This window comes from Diceros bicornis, chromosome 28, assembly GCF_020826845.1.
Source record: "Diceros bicornis minor isolate mBicDic1 chromosome 28, mDicBic1.mat.cur, whole genome shotgun sequence".
In the NCBI taxonomy this organism is placed as follows: domain Eukaryota; kingdom Metazoa; phylum Chordata; class Mammalia; order Perissodactyla; family Rhinocerotidae; genus Diceros; species Diceros bicornis.
In genome coordinates this window covers 21,546,122-21,559,863 of record NC_080767.1, presented here as the reverse complement: position 1 = coordinate 21,559,863, position 13,742 = coordinate 21,546,122, and the positions used below count along the sequence as shown (strand labels likewise).

Genomic DNA, 13,742 nt, shown 5'->3' with positions numbered 1-13,742 from the left:
CTTATTTTTGAAATAAATAATACATTCACACAGTCACAATCAAGAATACAAAAGGTTATACAATAAAAAGTCTCCCTCCAAACCATGTCTGCCTTCCATCGGGCTCCCTCCAGAGGTAACCAGTGTTAACAGCATCTAGTGTGTTCTTTCGAAGATATTTTATGCATATACAAGCAAATACGTAAATTTGTTATTTCCTTTATCACTTTTCCAATTAAAAAAAAAGACTACTTTCATTTTGAAGAAAAGATTGTAGAAGATTACGATGTAGAAAGATAAGTGAAAAAATTAGGCTACAAAACAGTACATAGAATATGATGTGTTTTATAATAATTTATGAAAAAAGATTTTATATTTAAAATACTTATAAAGAAAAAAGACTGAAAGGCTATACATTTAAATATGTCGGTGGTTGTCTCCACGTGTAGGATTTTGGGTGAGTTTATTTTCTCGTGGTAGGTGGTAGTATGGCCTGTTGGTTAGGATGTGGACTCTGGCCCCACACTGCCTGGTTCAAATCCCAGGCTGCCACTTCCTAGCCCTGTGACCTTGGGCAAGTGACTTGGTCTCTCTGTGTCTTAGTGCCCTCATCTGTAAAACAGAGATGATATGATGATAGGACCTACCCATAGAGTTGTCATCGGGGATAAGTCATAAAATTCAGGTAGAGCCCCTAGAATAGTGTGTAGCATTGTCCCTAAGGCTCGGTAATAATTATACTCATCTGAGTTTCCTAATTTTTCTGTATTGGACATGTATTACAATAAAAGTTAAAGAATAAACTCCCATGAGAGAAGGGAAGATAAAGATACAGAGAGGAGCACAGAGGAGAAAGGTAGAGACCAGGAGGCCAAGGAGGAGCAGGAATGAGACCCTGCAGACCCAGAGAGGAGGGAGGTCCCTGGTTTCCTGATTTCGACACTCTAAAAGCTCCGCGAGGGCCAGCCCCGTGGCTTAGTGGTTAAGTGCGCACGCTCCGCTGCTGGCGGCCTGGGTTCAGATCCCGGGCGCGCACCGACGCACCGCTTCTCCGGCCATGCTGAGGCCGCGTCCCACATACAGCAACTAGAAGGATGTGCAGCTATGACATACAACTATGTACTGGGGCTTTGGGGGAAAAAAATAAATAAGTAAAAAAAATAAAAAAATTATTATTAAAAGCTCTGCGAGGGGGCCCTTCACCAATGTTGCCAGCTGAGCCTTACAAGAGCAGAGATGGACCCTGGCCCAAGAGCCTTCTTTCCTGGCATTTGGAGAAGACCGTTGAGACCTTCCTGGAAACTCCTTGGACCTTGTTAATGCAAAGAACCTCCAGCCAACTCTTTGCCACTGTCTTCCTGGCAGGGCTTATGTTGAGAAAGGCCTCAGAATAAGTGTGAGGACTCAGCTGGCTGTGCCTGGATCAACTCACACCAAGGACCTTCCGAGGGCCAATTATTGCCACCTTGACGTGGCTGCAGGTCTAGGGGACTGAAAGATGAGATGCTTCATTCACAGCCCAGCTGGAGAAAGAGCTGTTCAATTTCAGTTCCATGTTGCTAAACATACCAGGCGGCATGTGCAAGAAGCGTGCTATCCTTCATCCTTCAGCCGGAGCCTGTCCTCTGCAGACACAGCACGGGGACTGAGAGGGGAGGAGAAGGCTGCCCAAGAGCTCACACATACCATCCTCAGATGAAGGCAGGAGAAGGAAAGCACGAGACCAGGAGTCAGAGGCCGTGGGTTCCAGCCTCAGCTCTGACATTTTGCATCGATATTAGCTGGGATAAATTCTTAATTTCACCAAAATCCAATTGCTTCTCACAGAACCCCTTGAGTTGATCTGGGAATAACCATGGCAGGTGTGCCCTGCTGGATGAGAGGAAGTATGTAAACTACCTTATATTTGAAAGAATATCTAGATCTTGTAGTTCCTGCTAAGTCTGAGGTTCACGAGGGCTGGGAAATAGTACCACATTAATGTTTCTAACTATTCAGCTGACACATTCTAAAAATAAAATGAATAAAATAGTTCACAACCTGTATCCAAAATTCTAAAATCCCCACACTCTGAGGGCAAAGTTTTTTCATTAAATTTGGTGCCAAAATTGACCTGACCTTACGGTGTTTATTCTTTTTGGTGTCAATATTTATAATAATTGCAGAATATTAATGCATTTGATTAGAGGGTACTGCCCTAGATCCCACTGGGAGAGTTACTTAATATATGGTAAATATATCATATGATCTTCTTTACTATGAGAAATTCTGAATTCTGAAACATCTCTGGCCTAAGGGATTGTGACCTTGTAAAACCAATTCAGGTGCTGCATAAAGCAGATGCAGTGTGATGCCCATTCCCAGGTTGGGACTGACCCAGCCCTGTCTAGGATTTCTACTTCAAGGTGTCAAGTCCTGGGGAAATCTTTATGAATCTGGAGACGAATGTAATCAGGATAAGTCAAGGAGCATATGTAGGGGATATTTCTCCTAAATCAGTACTCCTCATGATTTACTGTGTTTCTGAATCTCCTAGGGATCTTGTGAAAATGCAAATTCTAACTCAGCAGGTCTGGAGTGAGCCTGAGGTTCTGCATTTCTAACAATTTCCAGGAAATGCCTACGCTGCTGGGACTGTCCTAAACTCCAGACAGGCCTAAGGCAAGGTTCTGAGGATGACAACGTCATGCCCCACAGGGAGATTGCCCTCTGCCCTCGGCGAGGTGGGGGGGCTTGTTAAACACTGATCACCAGCTGACCCAAATCTGCCTCATGGCTGCCTTTCTCCATCCTCCACTGCTCATCCCCGCCTTCTGCTGCCTCTTCGTCCCCCGATGGGTCCGTACTGCCCTGCACCGCCCCTCCAGACCTTGGCTGGGCTCCCCTGTCTCATGACTCTTCACTCATCCGGTTCCAAGTACAGCTTAGACGAGGTGCTTTTCCGGCTGGCCGACCTCACCCCCCAGGCATGAACTAAATTTGTTCAACTCAAATTCCTGAGACGCTTAATTATCTCTCCTGGCTATCTCCCTGGAAAAATTTTCCAGTCATTGCAAAGGACTCCCTAGCCTGGACCACTCAGAGACATTGTAATAATGCATTTGCTCACTAGACAATTGGTGACCCGGAGAAGGGCCATGGTTTATTCTATTCAATGCCTGCAGTGCCCTGACCGATTTCTTATGTGTCCTCTCTGCTTTTCTTTTTAAGTTTGGTTTCCCTGGTTGCAGAAAACTCAGCCTGACTTACTTTCCAACTGAATTTTCCTATCGTATTACAAAAGTAATACATATTTATTAATGAAAATTTAGAAAATATAGATTAGAAGAAAATGACAATACCAGTAAGCCCATCACCCAGAGATAACCACTGTAACATTTTTGCCTCACAGCATTTCAGTCTTTATATAAAAATTTTGTTTTACAAAATCTGGCTCATACTACATACAGTGTTTTGTAAACTGCTCTCCCCGCCATTTACAGTGTATTGTGACCATTTCCACAAGTCAGTACAAATTCTTCTACATCATTTTACACGATTATGTAGTTTTCCATTTAATTGATGTGCTTTAGTTGGGCTTTTATGTTGTTTTCAGTCATTTGTGGTTAAAATAAAACTGCGATGAACATCCTCACTCAATCGAAAGATACAGGCATATTCCGATTCTAACACCAATTCTGATGTGTGTGTGTTTAACAACACCAAGCAATTCTCCGACAACAGCTGGGTGTCCTACAATTCAACTCAATTCTGCCACCAACTACATGGAGATAGCATCAGATCCCACAGGTCAAGGGCTCCCACAAGATTGGCCCCTGCTTCAGATGCCAATCGCAAGTCCAGGTTGTTACCTGTGCTTCTGAGCAACCAGCTATAGATGGGTTAGACCCCCTCTTTGGGTTAGATTAATTTGCTAGAGTGGCTTACAAAACTCAGAGAAAATATTTACTTACGTTGACCAGTTTATTATAAAGGCCACAGATAAACAGGGAGACGGAAGAGATGCATAGAGCAAGGGATGGGGAAAGGGCGCTCATGCCCTCTCCAGGTGCGCCACTCTCCCCAAGTTCAATCTCGACAAGTTCACCAACCTGGAAGCTCTCTGAACCCTGTCCTGTTGGGTCTCTACAGAGCCTCAGATACATAGGCATGATCGATTTACTTATTGACCATTGGTGATTGAACTCAGTCTCCAGCCCCTCTCCCCTCCCAGGAGGTGGGTGGGGTAAACCTGGCTGACAGTTCCAACTCTCTAATCCCTTGGTTGGTTCCCCTGGCAACCAGCCCCCAACGTTAGGTTACCTAGCAGCTTTCCAAAATTTGCCTCATTAACAAAACAAAAGACAGCTTTATCGCTCTCATCTCAGGAAATTCCAAGGGTTTTAGGAGCTGTGTGCCAGGAACAGGACAATGACCAAATATTATTTATTATAAACCACAATATCACATATATCTTTTGGATACCTCCAGGAAATTATTTTATTAGGTCAAAGTGTATGAACTTCCTCATGCTTTGCAAGAATGTTGCCAAACCAGAAAGCATGGCTTCCAAACTCTCAAATACAAACAGATCCCTTGGGCTGAAGCGGTGTCTTCTTGAATCCCCACTAACTTTAGTTAACCAGCCATGATGTTGGAAAGGGGGAATTCCAGAGCTGAGGGCGATCTCCAGGCCACCAAGGCATGCTTCAAGACATCTCTCTGTCTCTGGCTCAGAAAGAGCAGGAAAATTGCTTAGAGATCTTTTTTAGGGATCTAAAACTTCCCGAAACTCACAACTTTATTTTCACACAATTCTAGGCTAATGTAAATCCTGTAATCAGTTCAGCATTTATTTTTCCATCCAATATTTACATATTTAAAATGAAGGGATTAGACTAATAGGAGAATAGTTAAGTAATTCATGGTACAGCCATTCAATTAATTATGGTACAATCACTTAAAAACTGACAAAGCTCTTTATGGACTAATACAGAACGAGAACTCAGATACAGCATTATGTGAAAAAAGCAGGGTGCAGAACGGTGTAGACAATACGCACATTTGCATAAAAAGGAGGCAAAGGAATACACAGATGTTTCACCATAGGTGTTTTGTTTGTGTACCCATAAAACATCTTTGGAAAGATACACAAGAAATGAAGAGTATAATACCTTAATGTTCAGAGACACTAGGCGGCTGGGAGAAGAGCATTTTCATTGCAATATCAAACCTTTCTCCTGCTGAACAACGTGAAAGTATTACCGATTCTAAAATAAAATAAAATTTTAAAAACACAAAATGAAGGGACTAGAGTATTTGAGTATATCACCAGTCAAATACATTTATGTATTGTTGTTTATTTTCCAAACCCCTTTAAAAGGTCAGTAAAGGAACAAAAGGAGAGGACCATATGTACAGAGAGCATGAGAAGGAACAGAAGATGGGCCACGTGAACACGCTTCTGGCAGGTGGTAAGTAAGGCACTGGCACAGATTTCAGAGCCAGACCTGTAGTCCCAGTTCTTTAACTTGTATTTTTTTTTTTTTTTGTGGGGAAGATCAGCCCTGAGCTAACATCCATGCTGATCCCCCTCTTTTTTTGCTGAGGAAGACTGGCCCTGGGCTAACATCCGTGCCCACCTTCCTCCACTTTATATGGGACGCCGCCACAGCATGGCTTGACAAGCAGTGCGTCGGTGCGCGCCTGGGATCCGAACCGGCGAACCCCGGGCCGCCAGCAGCGGAGCACGCGCACTTAACCGCTACGCCACGGGGCCGGCCCCCTTTAACTTGTTTCTCACGAGCTCTTGGGCAAATCGACCCCTTACTCACTTTGAGCTTCTGATTCCTTATCTGTGGAAGAGTAAGGATAAGTTGAGGATTTTCTGTATCCCATATTGTGCTGGACCCTGTGCCTCCTGGGACTGCTGGGAGCATTCACTGTCACAGATCAGAAGCTTTAGTAAAGCACAAAGAAAACTGCTATTATTCCTTTAAATAATAGCAGCATTTTTAGCTACTGTTATTTTAATATTTGTCAGTCTGATAGGAAAAAAATGAGTATCTCATTTAAATTTGAATTTCTATAATTACAAATGAGGTTGAACAATTACATAGATACTCCATTTGCATTTCTTTGTGATTTGCCTGATCGTATATCATAATAATCGTTCTGGTTAACATTTACTGCGTGTTCCCGTGTACCAGGCACTGTGTTATTATGATCTCTACATGGATTATCTCATTTAATCTGCAGATCAAGTAGGTAAAATTATTATGCCCAGTTTCGGGTGAGGAAACTGAGGCTTCGAGTTAACTAATTCACTCAAGTCTCCATGGCTAGTAAGTAGAGTCTGGATTCTGAGCAAGCACTTGACTCTGACCCAGAAGTCCCACTTGATTGAGAACACAGGCGCTTCATGCTTATGCTTAAATGACTCTTCCCTGATTATTTGCCTTTTTCTTAATATTCTGCAAGAGCCCTTTGTATTTCGGTTGTCGGGGCTCGGAATAGGGAAGGATCTGTCTGGGCCGAGGGCAGAGTGGCTTAGAGGCAGCCTACCTTCCCGTCAAAGGAAGGCTGTGCATGAGTGAAGAGGTAAGGCAGCACGCAGAGGGCGAGTGCACTCAGAGACCACGGCAGGAGACCAACCCAACCCAGGACAGAGGCCTGCGAGGGTAAGTGGACTCTGACCCCCTCCGAGAAGGAGCCAGAGTGACTCACAGGAGGAAGATGAAACCACAGCTTCCAGGCTATCTCCCGTCTAACACGCAGACAGTTCAAGTCATGAGAAGGAAGAAGAGGAAAACCTGAAACAGAGAGAGCTGGCCAGGAGCTGCCGAAGACCCATGCAAATAAGACCCGCCCACAACTGCCTGGAAACCAAGCCACAAGCGAGCACAGGGCACACGCTGCAGGGCGCGGGGAGAAGGTGGAGGAGGCTCTGAGCGAGCAGGTAAGGAGCCAGAGAGAGTCACGGAGGGCTGGGTCGCGGGGCCCCAGGGCCCAGTGGGTGAACGCTGGCCTGGAAGGCTGGGCTCCTGGGATCTTCTTTCAAGCTCAGCCACTCTTTAGCTGTGAAGCCTTGGGCAAGTCACTTCACCATTCTGAACCTTGGCTTCTGCATCTGTAAAATGGGTATAAAAGTATCACGCTAACTGTGTATGGAGCGCCTGCTGTGCTTTTACACGTTACGTTACCCCTTCTTCACAGCAACCTTGTAAGGTGGGATTATTAGCCCATTTTACAGAGAAAAACGAAGCTCAGAGAGGGTAGGCCATTGGTCTAAGACCTCACAGCAAATAAGTCTGGTTCCAAAGCCTGCGCACTTTCAACTCCCTAGCCTGCCTCCTTCACAGCTGCGGTTTTAAAGAATCAATTGGCCTCTGGCAAATGGAAAAAATTATAAAAGGCAATTATATCATCTAGATGTGAGTCACTGCACTCCAATCCTAGCAAGGACTGGGGCCCTTTGTAAACTGTGACGTGCTATAAAAATGCGAGTTCTTCATCTCTCTCTTCTTGAGGTTGAAAACATTGGGGTGAGGCTACAGACAATTAATATTTGGCTGACTGACTCGGTCACAGACTGAGATGATGCTTTCGGGCAATGTTCAGCACTTCGTGTAGCTGAGATGTCCCTGCTTGAGGGTGAATGGGGGGTGGATACAGGCCAGAGTCTCTCCTGGAGAGGCTGGTGTCTGACCAGCTGATCCGGAAACAACCAAAGATGCTGAGGGACCACGGCAGATAAGGGCCGGGTGCTTGATGCAACAATGATCATCCCTCTTGATAGCCCTTTACCATGGCCATGGATCTTCAGAAAATGTAGCTCTGCTTTGGGGAGAGCGGGGAAATCTTTAAGGGTAGTAATACAAGCTTACTGTGGTAAAGTGAGAATTTTCAGATAAGAGAATTGAAAAACAAAACAAAACCCCTATAATCTTACCCCCAGAGATGACCACTGTTGACATTTTGATATCTGTCTTTCCAGACATTTTTCCACTGCACAGATATATTGGAAAATTGGGTTATATTGTAATATGGTTTATTACTGGTTCTTTTCACTTAATGACATATCATGAACATATTTCCATATTAATAGATGTTTGATCACATCATTTTATTTTATTTTATTTATTTTTTTGTGTGAGGAAGATTAGCCCTGAGCTAACAGCTGTTGCCAATTTTCCTCTTTTTGCTGAGGAAGACTGGCCCTGGGCTAACATCTGTGCCCATCTTCCTCTACTTTATATGTGGGAAGCTGCCACAGCATGGCTTGATAAGCAGTGCGTAGATCCACACCCGAGATCCGAACCTGCGAACCCCGGGCCGTCGAAGCAGAGTGCGTGAACTTAACACTACGCCGCTGGGCTGGCCCATATCACATCACTTTAAAGGCTGCAGAATGTCTTTTCATATGAATGAAGCACAATTTATTTAATCAATGTCCTACTATTGGATAATTGAGTAGTTTTCAATACTTCACCATTAGAACCCTACTTTGATGGGTATGTCTGTAATCAGATCTTTGCACGGGTCCTTGATTCTTTCCAGGGGATAGGTTCCCAGTGAGGGAAATGCTGGATCAAGGCTATGCACATTTCAAGGCTTTTGATAAGTACTAAAGGTCTGCTTCTGACACTCTGCAAGTCAGGGGCTCCTCCAAGCTCAATGCAGAAAACTGTCGTAGCCTCAGACCCTGCCTCTCTCTCAAATCCATTTGCAGGGATAACGCCAACTACCACACAGATAGTCTTCACTGGGTGCCAGGCTCTATCTAAGAGCTTTGCCCTCCAATGTATTACTTTTAGCTCCCTTTTCAGAAGAAGAAATGGAGGCACAGAGAGGTTAAGCAATTCACCTGGAATCACAGCTCTAATGAGCAGTGGATCTGGGGTCACGAGCCTCAACAACCTGGTTCCGGAATCTATGCTGTCCACTGCTTCTTGGGAAGATTCTTTTACCCCACCCTTTGGATCTTCTCCACCACCGCCTGACCTACATTAAGCACCACCATCCCAGCCTGGACCCCTGCTGGAGCCCCCAACTGGTCTTCCGTTTCCACTCTGCCCTTTCAGTCTGTTCTCTGCTCTGCAGCTGGAATGGTGTTTTTAAGATGGAAACAGAATCAGGTCACCCCCCCTACACACACACACACACAGACACACACACACACACACACACACACACACACACGCACTCTCAACCCTGGAATAAAATCCAGACGCATCCATTCCCCAGCTTCTAGGGCCCGCCTCCTCCCTTTCTCCTTCATTCTGAGCCACTCTTCCACCCCAGGTCCACCCACTGCACCTCACCCCGTGACCTCCTTTCACGTCCTGAATTTGGCGGAGCTTTGTCTTACCTCAGGGCTTTGGTACATACTGTCCCTTTGGCCTGGAATGTTCTTCCCTTCAGGCAGCATGGCTTCCTGCCATCCTTCAGTGTCAGCTTTCATTTCACTTCTTTGGAGAAACCTTCCCTGGTGGTCTCATCTGCAACCCCCAAGCCCATTTTCCTTTCTGTCCTTTACAGCATTCATTAAAATTATGTATTTATTTATGGCCCATTACTCCTGAAATGTCTCTTTCCCTCATGAGACTCTAAATGTCATGAGGTCAAAGACCATGTCTATTTTGTCCACCATTATTTACCCAACGCCTAGCACAGCGCCTGGCGAGCGCTCAATGACTCAACAAATGTTTGCAGATGGATGAATGGTCCACAGAAGAAGGCGTCCATTGGTCAAGATCCTTGGTAAACTCTCCCAGCTCTGGTCAGAGCTGTTCCATCCTCCTCCTCCATATCTTCATTTCCTCTTCCCTACACGGAGCAGTGACAGAGGTCTAGAAGAAAACCCGGAAGCATGGGGGAGAGTGTAAGCGGATTTTGCTTCAGGTGTGCACTCAGTCAGGGTAGATGATGTCACTTCAGGGGCACAAGGGGGACTCGCTGCCCTCCCCCGCCTTGCACAGTTCCTGGATTCCTACCACGAGAGACTTAAGGCCATGAGGAATCGCCTGATAAAATACAAACACTTACTATCTAGTTAACAATACACATCCAGCAGGTGGACTGAATGGAGGTGTCCTGTCTTTATGACGGCAGCCTGGTGGTGGACTAGAAATCCCAGCGTCACCACTGACTAGCTGGGTGACCTTGGGTGAGAGTCACTTCTCGCCTCCCATATGCAAAGTGGGTGGTTAGGAAGAAGTGGTTTTTAAACTTTATTTCCTCAGCAGTTCAACTCTTCAACTTACTCAAATGACCGATAGAGAAAAGCTAAGGGTTTCTGGTTGAAATGGGGAAGTGGGGCTGCAGCCCTGCTCCTTCCTTTTTTTTTTTGTGTTGTTTTGTGAGGAAGATCAGCCCTGAGCTAACATCTATGCCAATCCTCCTCTTTTTTTTTTCCCCTTTTTCCTTCCCAAAGCCCCAGTAGATAGTTGTACGTCATAGTTGTACATCCTTCTAGTTGCTGTATGTGGGACGCTGCCTTAGCACGGCCAGAGAAGCGCTGTGTCGATGCGCGCCCGGGATCCGAACCCGTGCCACCAGTAGCGGAGCGCACGCACTTAACCACTAAGACACAGGGCCGGCCCCAGCCCTCCTCCTTCCTGAGTCCCCCTTTTAAGGTGTCAAGGGTGGTAGGATTGCCAACCCTTGGACTCTAAAATCTCAGTGCCAGTACCTGCCAGGCTGGCCGTCTGTGTTCTAAGAACAAAGAAGGCAGCAGGTTTGCAAGTTCTGGTTGCAGCTACTTGGGCGCCTTAAATGATCAGAAGGGGACTGGAGAGAACTTTCTGAATCTGATATTCAGAGACTTTAGGCTGTGCAGTTGGTGAATTTCACAGCATTTGAAGTGCAGGGCAGGCAGCTCCTTTGTGTGAGGAGGTTTCAGCCATTTTAAAAAAGAACGAGGGCCCAGGAGAGAGGAAACCCAGAAGGCTCACTTACCCTCTCCACAATCTAGAAAAAGGAAATTGCCATCCCTGCCTTTCCGGCTGGGGATCCCGGGTCTTGAAGGGACCGCCCACGATCTTGCGGACACTGGGCTTCCAGGGTTGGTTGTTTGCCACGCCCCAGGGGAACTCTGCTCCCCCACTTCCCTGCCCCACCACCCAGGCAGCTCCCTGGCCTTCGCTGCAGCCAGGTGAGCTCAGGAGGCTGCCGCCTGGGCCACCTGGCAGCTCCAGGTGCTGCGTGTGCGCTGCCATGGAGACGGCCCCGGGGTTGGTGGCAAGAAGGCAGCCTCCCAAAGCTTTGTGGATTTAGGAGAGGGAGAGACGGGAGCATCAAGCCCTTCAGGGTAGTCTGCCTGACCATCCTAGTGCCAACGAAGCCCAGGTGGGTGTCCTGGGGGTTCCTGGGACAAAGGGAGGGAGGAGGAGCCAGAAGAGGCCAAGTATTGGGAGGAGGTTCTGGAAGGGCTGATCCGGGGACCCGGGAAGGGGCGCCTCTCCAAGCTTCCAGGTCAAGGGGAGAAGCTTTGCCAGGGCCCCCTTGCCAGGCCAGGGCTGTGCCCTGCACAGAGACTGGGCAAATGGGCTCAAGAGGGTTGGCCTTGTAGCCCAATGGGAGGAGAGACCGAGGGCCTGGCATTTGTCCCCAGCGGAGGGACAGACCGGGGAATTCACAAAGCCCATCTCTGCACTAGTCAGGGATTTGAGGCAGCAGAGAAGGAAATATCTGACTGTTCCCCTCTCTCTCCCTGGAGTCCGAGAAGCGAAGGGCAGTCACATGGAGCAGGAGGGGCATTTTTATCCATTTCCAAAGCCGGGGTGCAGTCTCATTCAGCGGCAGCTCATTAACGGTGGGGTGGCTCAGCCCTTCGCCCTGTTAGAAGGGACGCTGCAGGAGCACCAGACTTAACTCCCTGGCTTAGGAACTGGGTGATCTGGAACAAATCACTTCCTCTTTTTGATCCTCAGTTTTTTCATCTGTGAACTGTGGGTGGTAATACCTTTTAACGACCCACAGAACACAGCCTAGGAGCGAGCACAGGGCAGGAGCTCAATGGGTGTTCCTTTTCTCCTTCTCTCTGTCTGCCAGGACATCTCCCGCCAGGCCTCCCGGCATCTGGTCTGAGGATGGCTGAGCAGAAGGGCCGGGAGCCTGAGGCTGAGTGCCCTGTCTGTTGGAACCCCTTCAACAACACATTCCACACCCCCAAAGTGCTGGACTGCTGCCACTCCTTCTGCGTGGAATGCCTGGCCCACCTCAGCCTGGTGACTCCGGCCCAGCGCCGGTTGCTGTGTCCGCTCTGTCGCCAGCCCACTGTGCTGGCCTCCGGGCAGCCTGTCACTGACTTGCCCACGGATACGGCCATGCTTGCCCTGCTCCGCCTGGAGCCCCACCACGTCATCCTGCAAGGCCGTCAGCTCTGGCTCAAGGACCAGCCCAAGAGCCGCTACTTCCTGCGCCAGCCCCGGGTCTACACGCTGGACCTAGGTCCCGAACCCTCGAGCCAGACTGGGCCTCCCCAGGACTTGGCCCCTGCCACCAGGCCTATGCCCGTCCCCATCCCCAGCCACTACTCTCTGAGGGAGTGTTTCCGCAACCCTCAGTTCCGGATCTTTGCCTACCTGATGGCTGTCATCCTCAGCGTCGCTCTGTTGCTCATCTTCTCCATCTTTTGGACCAAGCAGTTCCTTTGGGGAGTGGGGTGAGCGTCTGTTCCGGACAAGGAACCAAGCCTTTCTCAGCTGCTGCTGGGTATGGGGACTGCAGAGCCCCATTTGGGGCTGTCTTCCTTTGTAGTATTGTTCATTTTTACAATCCAGGGATCAGTTGGGCCATGTGTTTGCTTCTGGAAACAGAATCCTACTATACTGAGAACCTCTGAAAGCTCAAGGGCTGGAGAAGGAGGTGAAGAGACCTCTGTGTGTGAACCATGGAGTCACGGAAGGGGAGAGAAGCAGATCTGTGGCTACAGAGCTATGTAGCAAGTTGTGCCAAAGGGCTGGACGACGGTACTCCGGAACCTGACCTGCCCAAATAGCAAGTTGCATTTCTCTTTGGAGCTGCTTTGAACTCAGTTTACATTTTTTTGAATTGCTCTTTTTATTATGTGTTGCTAAAAAATTTGGAAAGTGAGCTTCAACTCTGTGAGCTAACGTGTGTCTTCAGTTTTCTCTTTGGATGTCTTACTACGAGTCCCAGTAAAAATGGTCTGCGTTCATTCGTTCATTCACTTACTCATTCTACAACCATTTATTTGGCTGGTGCTGTGTCAGAACTCGGGGAAGAGCAGAGCAGTATCCAGCACTGGCAGAGAGCCCTTACCAGCAGGGAGGGCATGCTCATTCAGTTGCTTCTTGTACAAGACAACCTCTTGTTGGTATGTGGTTTATAGAACGTTAAGAGCATAAAAGGTTAAAGGTGAAAGCAGCCAGGGTCAGTAGATCAAAAGCCTGGCATTTGGAAGAGTGTTTACTCCTCCTGGGAGGGGCAGTGTGCAGCTGTCACTCCCCTCCCTCAGGCACTATAATTCCAGCCTCAAGAGCTAAGGGTGAGACCCTGCATAGCATAAAAGCCTCAGCTCCCATCCCGGGCCACGCAGGCGGGGGATCCTGGTTTTCATTTTATACAACAGAATCGAGGAACCAAGGAAACTAGACAGAATGTAGACGCTCAGGCTGCTGCTTGACTGCAAGTTACCGCCTCTGCAGTGTCTATAACCCTGGTTTCTGCTTCCCCAGTTTTAATACTGCCTGGGGGCTCAGGGCTCTGAAACAATCTAAGTGGTTACAACGCTATCACAATTATGAAAAGACAACATT

The 13,742-nt window shown here is 47.6% G+C and overlaps 1 protein-coding gene across 1 annotated transcript; it reads left to right on the top strand.

The window, feature by feature from the left end:
* The first annotated feature begins 6,694 nt into the window (after positions 1–6,694).
* RNF183 (ring finger protein 183) lies at positions 6,695–13,190 on the top strand. Its single transcript, XM_058523815.1, has 2 exons — positions 6,695–6,916; positions 12,013–13,190. The coding sequence occupies exon 2, from the start codon at positions 12,051–12,053 to the stop codon at positions 12,627–12,629; it is 579 nt and encodes a 192-aa protein (XP_058379798.1). The 5' UTR covers positions 6,695–6,916; positions 12,013–12,050; the 3' UTR covers positions 12,630–13,190.
* Positions 13,191–13,742: the final 552 nt, after the last annotated feature.